Source organism: Lutra lutra, chromosome 6, assembly GCF_902655055.1.
Source record: "Lutra lutra chromosome 6, mLutLut1.2, whole genome shotgun sequence".
Taxonomy (NCBI): Eukaryota; Metazoa; Chordata; class Mammalia; order Carnivora; family Mustelidae; genus Lutra; species Lutra lutra.
This window is the reverse complement of record NC_062283.1, coordinates 40,040,652-40,052,770: the sequence shown is the minus strand read 5'-3', so window position 1 is coordinate 40,052,770 and position 12,119 is coordinate 40,040,652. Positions and strand designations below refer to the sequence as shown.

Here is a 12,119-nt window from a genome sequence, read left to right as displayed (position 1 = left end):
TTTGGGGGTGTGGTTCTCCCTGAGTGTCCTAGCTCTGTATGAGGTATCTTTAAGTCTTAAACAATGATGAAAAAAGTGAGATTTTGTTTGGTTGTTTGAAGTGTCAGGGGATTAGACTCATTACTTCTTAAGTCTGATGTTCTCCTCGTTAAAAAACAAAATGCGCCTGGGTGGCTCAGTGGGTTAAGCCGCTGCTTTCGGCTCAGGTCATGATCTCAGGGTCCTGGGATAGAGTCCCGCATCGGGCTCTCTGCTCAGCGGGGGGCCTGCTTCCCTCTCTCTCTCTCTCTCTCTGCCTGCCTCTCTGTCTACTTGTGATCTCTCTCTGTCAAATAAATAAATAAAATCTTTTTAAAAAAATGGCCTTTCACATCCTAAAATATAAAAAACCTGAAGACTCACAGATATAACTCCTGGAGGCCAAGCTAAAAACTGAAAAAGAAGCTATTTTCTCAGATTCCCTTTGTTACCTATGGACCTTGTTCTTCTACCTTCATAAATCGTGCTTCTAAACATAGAATCCATTTGGTTCCTAAAAGAACTCTTGGATACTGACATATATTGCTATAACACAGTAATAATCATTCATACTAATTCAGTTTACTTCAACATATATTTATTTAGTCTCTTCTGTTTGCTAAGGATGTGCTGGGCCATGAGGGAGGGGACAGAAAGATGAACAACATGCAGCCCTCTCTTGAGTTTATTCTTGATCGAAAGTCACTGCTCCCTTTGCTTGTTTATTTGTGTGTGGGGAGGGATGCTATTAGGAGAAGGAGGACACTGAAGGTAAACAAGCAGCACAGAGTTCACAAGGCTGGGTCAGTACCTCTGGGAAACCTCTGAGTCTGAGTGCTCCCTGGCCTCCCCCTCCTCAGAGAAACAACATAAAAATAGAGGAAACATATACAATTTAGAGTCAGAAAGATACGGGTTTGAATTGTGACTCTAAGGGTTTTATGAGTCACTTAAGTAACATGACATATGGTACACATTGTCAGTGCCTGGCCCTGGGAGACACTCAAAAAATAGCTTCAATCTGGAAACCCACTGAAGCATTTGTAGTGGGGAAGGAAAATGGAGTATATTGCAGAGTATCAGTCTGACTATTCTGTGGAGAGTGGACTATAGGAAGCAGGATGGAAGCAGACAGAATAGTGAGGAAACATCACCATAATCTCCATGAGAAATAGTGATGGGGAGAAGAGGAAGATCATGAGGAGTAAAGGAGTTTAGAATGTACATCAAAGGGAGAGTCAGCAAGTTCACTGATGGACCGGAAGTGGAATGTGAGAGAGAGATAAGTCAAAGCTGTGGCGTGGGGTCTGAGCAGCCATGTCACAGTGGCACTTTTGGTGAGATGGAAACTACTGGAGGTGGGTAGGTTTGGGAGGAAAACCAAGAATTCTCTGCAGTGGACACATTGAACTTCAAGCACTCGTAGACATCCATTGGAAATGTCAAGTAAGCGGTTGATATACATATCTTGAATTAATGGACAGGTCAGGACTGGAGAGACTGATTTGGGTATTTTAAACCTGGGTCTGAATGAAATGTAGTCCCTGTGGATTGGGAGGGAAGAAAACATTTCAACTGTTAGGAAAAAGACCCAGCAAAAAAATCTGAGAAGGTGCAGCTAGTGAGATATGAAGGAAACCAGGTGAATGAGGTTTCCTGGATGTTGAGGGAACTAAGTGTTTTAAGACAGAGAAATGATGAATCTAGATAAATCATGTGAGAGCTGACAGTTCTGCACTGGATTTAGAAATGTGATGGTCCTTGGTGGGAGATGTTACAGCACGCTTGCATCTTGATAAGAATGATCCAGTCGAGAGGGGAAGTTTTGATGATACCATGGGAGTGGAGATAAATTTGAGTAAGGGGAGAACGCTGGTATTCCACTCAGAAGTGAAAATCGGCCTTCACAAGGAACAGGGGCAGCTCATCCTTCTCACTAGGAGGAAGGGACAGGCAGACATTGGTGTACAAATGTGTACAAATGTGTGTAGGTTGGATCTATAGGAGAGATATTTCTCTCCTACGTATTTTCTCAGTGGAAGAAGAATTGAGGTCATTGGTTGGGTGTAAGGAATCAGGTGGTGATGCTGGAGATATGAAGACAGGAAAATCTGTGAAAGAATACTTAGGGAGAGAAGGAGAGGGAGTTGAATCAGGAAATCCAGGATAGCCTGGTAATACAGAGGGGTTACTTGCACTCTGCCTGCTTTCATTTAGGTAGGAACAAGTGAGCAAGGACATGTGTTTTTCTTCAACCACAGCCAGCTGCTCAGACGCAGACATGTGATAGACAAAAGGCTGCTTACACCTAGGCGTGGAGTTCTTCCAGATAAGTGAGATGAGGGAGGGAAAAACAAATCCATGCAGGTTATTCTAAAAATCTCTAAAAGCAGTACTTGTCTAGGGAAAGCAAGTTAATAACACCTTTATATACAAAGGAGAACACAAGTGATGTGTGATGAATTACAAAAGACCAAAAAAGAAAAAAGAAAGACTGTACGGTTTCTTTTCTTACATTGTTACCAAAAGCATGAATTACATGTTAACACTGGATACATCTTCTTTTATTCAAGTGGTACAGCTGGGTTCTGTCATCCCCTCCCCCACTTCCTCTCCTTAATCAGCTTTATCTTTGTTGCCTGTGTTTCTGGATGTAATAAATTCTTTGAACCACACACTGCAGGTAACATGTTCTTAGTTAAAGTACTCTACATAATTCCCAGATGATTCAGAGAGGTTAGGGGACTTTGGTTGGGTTATCAACTGTGACGGATTTTAGTGTAATTTACAGCAGTGAAAACATGTGCTTGTCTGCAGTTCCATCCTCATAAAATCCATTCCAGCACAGCAAAACTTTCCTAGCCTTTTCAGAAGAACATGTCCATGCAGTTGCCTACTAGCTAAGAAATCATTTCCCTCACCTCGATCTCTCTCTTCAAACCAAATCTCAAAAACACATCTGCTATTGAACTCTAGGTGTTTGATTTGACCCCAAGTGCTTTTCCTTCTGACATCTCCCGGCCACAAGTTTTCTCCATCTTGTAAATCTCTGAGTAGGGGGCTTTATTTCCACCTCCAGGACAGCCTTGTAAAGTTTGGTTAACTTCCAGTTTACTAATTAAAAAAAACCCAAAACACTACTTAATGCTTTCAAAAACCATGATTACAGATTTCCTACTTTTCTTTCATATTCCCCCACTGAAAAATAACAAATTGTTCTCTGGCTGACAGTTTATTTCATAGGAGGATCGTGCTCTGGCCATGTTACGAAATTTCCCCAGCAGCAGCTGAGACCATTTACTGAGAATGACTCTCTGTGCTAGAAAATTGTTGGGCGCTAACAATAAATGCCACCCACCAGCCACCCAGCACCACGGGCCACCTTATTTTTCAGATTGTACCTAAGAGAATAAGTAAGGAAAATAACCCCATTGACTATTTACAGTGACTTGGGCATTTTCTGTTGCTTTACCAAATCCTGAGTTTTCAAATAATGACTTCATCCTCACTTTATAAGGAAAGAAGCAGATGCTATTAGGAGTCAGTAAATTGCCTGAAGTAAATAGAACTTGTCAGTGACAGAGCCCGAATTTGAACTCCGGACCAACTACTCTCTCAACTTCGTTTTCTGTTTCACTCCACTCCCTCACCAAAATAGCAGAAATGTGATGATTAGGTCCTCAAAACTTTACCCTTTTATTGTGTTTAACTATGTCTACCGATGTAGAATTAGGAATATTGATCATCTTCTGTCTTTATAGGGAATAAATGGAAAAGACGGATTGCCTGGTGCTCAGGTATGGAAAATACCACTTCAGATAAACATTCTCATGCAAAACCTCATTTGCAGTACCTGTCAACATACTTGACTAAGCAGGCTGGGGAAAAATCTTGGCAAGCAGTGATTTTTTAGTGTTGACATTTGTTTTTCAGGGTGTCATGGGTAAACCTGGAGATAGAGGCCCCAAAGGAGAACGTGTATGTATATTACTCTACTGATCATGATTTAAGCCTGTCTGCTGCAGCTGCCTCATCCTTTGAGTTACACAATATGTGTGTGGATCCCTGCAAATCCCCCAGTATGACACGTTTAGGGTGTATGTGACCCAAGATCTCTTCTAGGCATAAAACAGGCCCGTTGAAGGACCCCGAAGCAGGCCATATGGCAGGTACACCTACAACAATGACCTTTCTTCAGAACGAAGTCTAGTGTGCTATTCCACTTGGGAAAGCTTTGATCCTCCTGTCTTGGACGCATATTCCTACGATAGCGATCACCCATTTTCTTGTTCCTTGAGTAGAGTTTCTCAACCTCAGCACTGTTGATGCTGTTGATGTTTGGAGTGGACAGTTCTTTGCTGTGAGTGTCCACCCTGGGCACTGTAGGATGTTTCATAGCTTCCCTGGTGTCTAGCCAGCAGATCAGTGCTGCTATCTTCCCTCCGGTTGTGACAACCGAGAATGTTTCCAGACATCACCTTCTGGGAACTGGAGTGGCCCTCGTTGAGAACCCCTGATCTCATGGAATATGAAGTCGAGTAAGGGGGAGGGAGGGTGTGGAGAGGTAGAGCAGTGAAAAGTGGAACTGAACACATAGAGTCATGCCAATTCTGTCATATACTTTTATTGGAATTGGTTTGGTTGTTGGTGTTGTTCCAACTTCTCATTATTTTCTTTAGTGAGCCTTAATGTTTTCAAGTAGAGTTGGAGTCAGTCCACTGCAAAGATTCAAGCACTGTAATTCAGTGGAATTCCTGGGTGGGTTGCTAGTATGTTGCTTATGTGTGTTTGTGTACTCATTTGTCTAGTTTACTCATTTTTATTTATTACACAAGTAATTCATGATAACTGAATCATATGAAAGGTCATATGAAAACAGAGATAATATAAGTAAAAAAGAAAGAAAAATGTCTACGTTATCCCCCTGCATAGAGATAAGGATTCTTAAATTTGTACAAATACTATTTTGGACATATTTCTATTTCTCTCTTACATATGATATACATATATACTTAATGTATCGATGCAAAAGAATATATGCTCTTCCAAAAATGTGTTCAGACTGTTTTGTAAATGACTTTTTTCACCTAACAGTATATAATGACCATCTTTCCATGTCAGTCAATACAGATCTGCATATGACTTTTAGTGGCTATATGTTATTCCACTGTTTGGATATACCTTACTTCACTTTCCCAGTCTCCTTTTTCTGGATATTCAGGTTCTTTCCAGTTTTCATAATAATAAACATCACTATAATGAACATCCTGGTATTTCCCCAAATGTGAGTTGATACACCTGTATGCAGATATATTTTTATAACTAAGAGAGTAACGTTGAAATTAGGTCCCTGCTTTTTCTTCTTTCTACATGGCTTCTTTCTACACCTCTTCATTCCAGGATCAGATAGATCCCTATAATTGTTCATCTGTTTTCATTATCTTTTTTAAATCAACAGAAATGGAGTTGGGCCCTTTGCATAGTACTCACAAATAAGAGTAACACAATGAAATACACGGCAGCCTCAGTGCACCATCCCATCATACCTGGTGTGGTCATCACCTTCTGGCATTGGGGAACTGAGTATTTGGAATATCTCTAACTGAAACATGCTATGGTACATATATACCCCTCTCTCCTGATGCCCCCCCCCATCCTCTAATGCACAAACACATGCATTAGTAGATACCTTGCTGGATAAGTCAGCATTAAATAAACTTCTTATCACAGTCAAGCCACCTAATACTATCTTATACCTAATTTACTATGGCACTTTACTCAGCAAATTCTCTCGTAGTTCATTTATTTATTAAGTATATGATCTCAGTGATGACCCTCCACCCCAAACACCTGCATCGAACTTTTTCAAAGGCTCTCCTTTCTCATCTTTCTGAGTTGTTTATCTTTGGGACACAGCGTGTATGCACATGCACACACACATACACAAACACACTCACATAACTGTAAAACACAAATAAAGAAACCAACCCACAGAATCTAATAAAGATTCTGATAGAGGTAAAAGAAAAAGAAAAGCACATGATTTGGGAAGGATTTTGAGGGTCCTGAAGTTTTTACTTAGCGTAAAATCTTGGTGACCATCTTCATTCAAGTACAAAATCCTCTTGGCCATCTTCCTTTATGATTGCCAAGGAGACCAGGCCTGAAGTGAGAGCTGCTGTTGACTTTCAAAAGTGTCATCATTCTAGACCAGCAATGAAGTACAACCAACATTGTCACTAGCTTTTTAGGGAGTACCTTCAACATCCCAGTCATTGTTCTAAGCACTTGACTTGACTCATTCATTTCCAGCATCACCCTCTTTCATGGGTATTATTAATATCTCCACTTTATGGGACAGGAATCTAGGGCACAGAGGGTTCAATTCTCTTATCAAAGGTGCCACAGCTAGCAAGTGCACGTATGAATGCAGAACCTTTGCTCTTAACCACAGCTTACGTGTTCTAGAAGAGATCACTCTTATTAACTTCTTCCTTAACAGGGTGACCAGGGAATTCCAGGAGACAGAGGCCCACAAGGTGAACAGGGGAAACCGGGCCTTCCAGGCATGAAGGGAGCCATAGGTCCTGTGGGGCCACCCGGAAACAAGGGCTCCACAGGATCCCCCGGACACCAAGGCCCTCCAGGCAATCCAGGCATCCCAGGCACTCCAGTGAGTAGTGCCGAGAGCTCCAGCAGCTCCTGGCTAGCATAGACCTCGTATCCCTTTGAAAGAAATTGGAATTCATCCCAGTGAAAGTAATCATAATCCTTTAAAAAGAAATAAAATGAACCTAAACTGATCTCCACAAGGGTAGCAATACCTGCCACTTATTTCAAGTTATGTACCAGACCCTCCGCTAAGTACTTCCTCTACATCACCTCTGCAGAGCCTCACAACTCAGAGGATGGTGTCCTGTCCGCCTCACTTTGACGAATGCAAAAACTCAGAGTTGGCTTGTTCAGGGTCACACTTATTGAGTGGGTTAGACTCAGGTCTGACTGACTCCAAAGCCATGCTCTTAAATACCATCTATAATGTCTCCTACACTACACAGACGACATATGTCTGTTTTACGTGAAAACTCTATTTGTTGAATATGAGAACAACAAACCTGCCCTGAGTGGTACTTTGACGTGGAAAATGGGCCAAGAAGGAGTGTTTGGTTAAGGAAGCCCATATTATTATTAATACCCTCAGGAGGTGTGGTGGATGGTCATTCACAGAGGAACTTAATCAGAAAACATCCTTGTCAGGGAGAAAGGTGGGTCCTGGTATGAGGGCGGTGGAGGGCGGGGCAGGGCGTTAAGGACACACTGTCCTCAGATAATCAGCCAACACCAGATGGAGGGCCAACTGGGGCATTCCCACAATATTGAGATTCTTTATTTTTATCCATTTTCCCTAAGCTCTACTTGAATAAAGCCTGTATAATGAGTTCTCAGTGCTGTGTCAGTAATTGGTATTAGATGCATTAACTCAAGTTCATATGTCCCATATACCATGAAAATAAAATATTGAAAGAGCATTTTGGGAACTACACTGCCCTATAGAAATCATCATTTTATGAGCCCATCATATTGTCTTTAATGTCACACATATACACTTGAATAATAACCGCTAAAAAGAGAGGAGCAATAAAATACTTACAAATCCTAATGATCATGGAAAATAGCTCTCTTTTAAAAATATCAAGGTACTACAGTAAAATGTTACTATTATAAATGTTAGGTTCTCTCCCAAATTCATGTAGCTTCATTTGTTAAGGGGTTAAAAATTCAACTGACATCCTTTACCTACTTCCCTTTCTCATGTCCCATAGCGTTTTCCATTAAAAAATGAAAATTGCTTAATACAAATATGCTCACAAAGTGTAAATTGCAGAATAAACTATACCATAAAAATGACTAAAACTTAGTAAGTAATAATCCAGCACACTTGGAGTTCTTTTCCTTTAAAGATGCATAGTATCCTAGATACTGACTTCACCAGTGCCCAGGGATTGGTTAGAAGTTAAACTGTGCCTGGGATATTAATGTCCTGATAACATTGTTCAAGTTCTGTAACTTCAGAAAATGAAGTAATAGGAAATGTCTTTCCTAATCATATGAAGCCATGTCTCTCCATTTAATAAGAAATATGTTCGAGTCACTGGTTATGTTTTCCAGCCCACGGCTTTTAAAGCAATTATGCACTTCAAGTTCTTCTCAGCATTTGATCAAAACAAAGATACTTATTGCCTAATAGAGCCAACTGCCAAAAGCATTTTGTTTGATAAATGTGTCTCCACGGAAGTTTCAAGTATGCACACCAACCCAGGATTCCTAGTCTTTTTCATTTGTGCTATGCTCAATTTTAAGACCTTTTTCCCCCTTCTTTAGGCTGATGCGGTTTCATTGGAAGAAATAAAGAAGTATATTAATCAAGAGGTTCTAAGGATTTTTGAAGGTTAGATCTACTTAATAAACATTTCTGAATTTTTCTCCAATTGCCACCTTCCATCCACTGAAGGGGATCCCTTCAGCACTCTCTCAAAAGATGGCCATACAACAACGATGTTAAGAGGCAACCTACTTTATGAGGGGGGGATGGGGCATCTCGGTTGGATAGAAAATTCTTCCTTACACTGAGTTAAACTTGCCTCTCTCTAACTTTCTCTCCGCATTCCTGGTCTGTTAAGTAGAACAGGTGAAGTATCTTCCTCTAGTCCCACGACAGCCCTTACAATATGGTACTTCTCCTTACTTTTCTCTTCTATGGTGCAACTATGTCTAGCCCATCCTGTCACCACTCTTTTTAAATGACCCTCATTCACCCAGGAGTATTTTGACCAAGGCAGAGCACAGTGTGTTTTGATCTAGACCCAGGTCAACAAACTGTGGCCCACCAGCCAAATTCACTTGTGCCCAGTTTTTGTATGGCCCATAAGCTGACAATGATTTTGCTTTTTTGGGGGGGAGGGTAGGGAGGAGGAGCATGTAGGAAGTACATTTTTAAATGTTTTTTTTAACTCAAAAGAATATTTCATGACATGTGATAATGATCTGAAATTCAAATTTATTTCCATAAAGTTTTATTGAAGCATAGTTAGACTCTCTTTTATGAATTTTCTCTGTCTGTTTTCATACTAGGGTAGCAGAATTGACTAGTTGTCATGGGGATTGTATAGCCTGAAAAGACTTAAATATTTATTATCTGACTCTTTGCAGAGAAAGTTTTCTAACCCTTGATATAGACACTTCAATAATGCTGCCTAAGAGAGGATCCCTTAAAAAAAAAAAAAAAAAAGCCTTCCTTGATTTTGATTTTCCAATTAACTAACAACCCTGGATCTTATTTACACAAACTTTTACAAATTAGGTGTTTCTCATTGAGCACTGTGTCCATTTTTAAACTCTAAGTGTGTGATTTAATGTTTCTTAATACTACATTTCAAAAGGTTTATGTTCATGCATTGTCCCAAACTGAAGTTATCCTGTGGAATGTTGTCTTACTGTACGGCAGGTGGGCTGACCCTCAGAACTTGGTTTCATTTCTGAATTTTATAATCATGTCATCATTCCATTGTGTTTAGAAATGTTGAAGGAAAGAGCCAAGAGTCAAGGGTTAGGCCTTTCTTACCGCCATTGCGTTCCTGCTCTTCACTTGTAAATTCTATTAATCTATTGTTTCAGTGACCTCTGAATCCATATATACAGTTTTTGAAAATCCATTCTATATTTTTTTATCTGTTCCCAAGATATCATATGATTTTGTCAGATGACTTGCTAAAATCAAGATCACTCCCCTCAACTGTGAGCTTAATAAACTGGGGAATTTTTGTCTTTAAAAAATGAATCCACATTGTCTCTCCTGGTTCCTGCTGCTTTAGCACAGCCTCCTCTCTTTGCTAAACTAAATATATATTATTGAATTTTACAAAGAATAAGATACAAAATGCCCCAACTTCACTGGAACTCGTCCTACTGCAAACATGGAATTAGCTACTCTCCAAGAAGCTCTGGTTATTTTAAGCAGTAATTAGTATTAGAGACCAAAATCTCAATGCTTGCGTGTACGTTATCTTATTTCTCGTGAGCACTAGAAATGGAGCAGATTTAACCCAGGAACTTTGGCTGCTTCGATGACAAAATAGAGAAAAAAAAATTTGTTTTTTTTTTTTAAAGGTAGTGAATTCATGCTGTTGATTTCAGTTTACATTGATCTCTACTAAATATCTTTACCATGCTCTGGCATGGTAAGTCATTAATACAATTGTCCACTGTGTTTTGTTTCAAGCTACCAGGTTTCTCTTTATTATTTTAATGTTGCCCTTCAATCTGGAAATCCTTTTTTACTATCTCTTTTTTTTTTTTTTTGGATCTTCAAATCAAGCATCATGAAAGAGCCTCCAAACTTTGCAATCCGAACATTCCCTCTCCACAAGCATTCCTCAAGCATCAGCTGCCTGAAAAAGAAAAAGGCCTCTCAAGTGCTCCAGAGAAGCACTTAAAAAAATACAGATGCATAGGCAGATCCAGCTAATTTGCAGGACTGGATGCAGAATAAAAATGTAGGTGCCCTGATTCAAAAATGATGTGGAATTATAAGACAGCCACAGTTAAACACTGTACCAAGCATAGGGCCCTTTTGAGCAAGGGATTCCCTGTGACTCACAGGTGGCTTGTTCTTTTTTTTTTTTTTAAGATTTTATTTATTTATTTGACAGACAGAGATCACAAGTAGGCAAAGAGAGAGGAAGGGAAGCAGGCTTCCTGCTGAGCAGAGAGCCCGATGTGGGGCTCGATCCCAGGACCCTGGGATCATGACCTGGGCCGAAGGCAGAGGCTTTAACCCACTGAGCCACCCAGGTGCCCCACAGGTGGCTTGTTCTTGAAGCCAGCCCTGGGCACAGGACCTCCAGGACCTCAACGTCCACACGCTTAGTAGACACCATCATGGAAGGGAAAATACCTGCAAATATGTTTTTGAATTGTGATCTAAAATTCTCCTTTAACTCTTAATGTCCATGGGCTCTAGTGTCCACCATCGTTTAACTCAGGCAGCTTTAATGTGGAACTTCAATTCCTTAAACAACCTTAGATTTAGTCTGAGATGTGGGAGGTGTTCATTTTGCCCAGTGGACACTGGATGAAGGCATGGCCCCTGGTGACCTGACCCTGCATTCAGCAGAGGAGACGTGCCACTTCCACCCATAGAAAGCTTCTAGCTGCCCACTCACAGGCCATGGTGAGATTATTCCTGCGAAGGATTCGCCTGAGGAGAGAGATCAGGGGAATTGGACCCCTCCCCATCAGTCTTGAGGCAGGCTCTGCAGCTTGCACTTTCTCTAAGTCTGTGGGCTCCCCCTCTGCTGTCCTGTCCCAGCTTCCTCTCCTAGTCACTCCTTGCCTACCAGGAAGCAAAGGGTGAAGAGGCTCCTCCAGGCCTCCTCTGGCTTCCCTCCATCCACCACCCAACCTTCCCCAGTCTCTTCCAACCTGGTGAGGTCCTTCAGCAGCTACATGTCTTGTCTCAAAACCAAACTCTAAGGTGGAGTGCTCAAGGGATCCCGCTCTCCCACTTTATCATCCTTTCACTCGATTTCCGCACTGGAGCCTATGGTGACACCTAGACCAAAACCCCAAACCTGGGCTCTCCAGCTCCTTTTAGGGATTTTCAGGTGGTCCCTTCCCACAGATCTAACACTTCGGGCTCTGCCTCAGGCCACCAAGCCCTCCTTCAGCAGCCCGATGCCCCCATCTCAAACCTACCCATGGTGGAAGGTGCTTTCCTACCAACCCCAAGTCTGGGTTTCTGCTAGATCACAATGGACAAATATACACCTAATCCAAAGTTAAATTAAATTCCCTATTTGATTAGCCAACAGGTCAAATCATTGTGCAAATAAGGTGACCGCAGAGTGGTGCAAGATGCCATGTGTCTCAGCTTAGGCTCTTTTGGCTTTATGAGGGCTTTTCAGCTACCCCCACAAATTAACTAACTTGATCTGAGAAGCTTAATTCTTGCTGTGACACCACCCTATTATACTTGGAGATTTCCATCAACACACAAGAATTTGCCAGCCTGTGCAGGAATGTGGACACGTATCCTGCTCTCT

General features: G+C 41.2%; 1 protein-coding gene across 6 annotated transcripts in view; it reads left to right on the top strand.

Annotated features, from left to right (window-relative positions):
* The window catches only part of COL19A1 (collagen type XIX alpha 1 chain), a 325,663-nt gene that overhangs the window by 298,171 nt on the left and 15,373 nt on the right, over window positions 1–12,119 (top strand). For 5 of the 6 annotated variants that reach the window (XM_047734919.1, XM_047734921.1, XM_047734920.1 and 2 more), the window contains 4 exons: window positions 3,780–3,815; window positions 3,952–3,996; window positions 6,521–6,691; window positions 8,401–8,467. In XM_047734919.1, the coding sequence (XP_047590875.1) occupies window positions 3,780–3,815; window positions 3,952–3,996; window positions 6,521–6,691; window positions 8,401–8,467 (319 nt within the window). Of the gene's footprint in view, window positions 1–3,779; window positions 3,816–3,951; window positions 3,997–4,140; window positions 4,314–6,520; window positions 6,692–8,400; window positions 8,468–12,119 lie in introns of those variants that run through there. The other variant, XM_047734922.1, reaches the window with a different exon arrangement.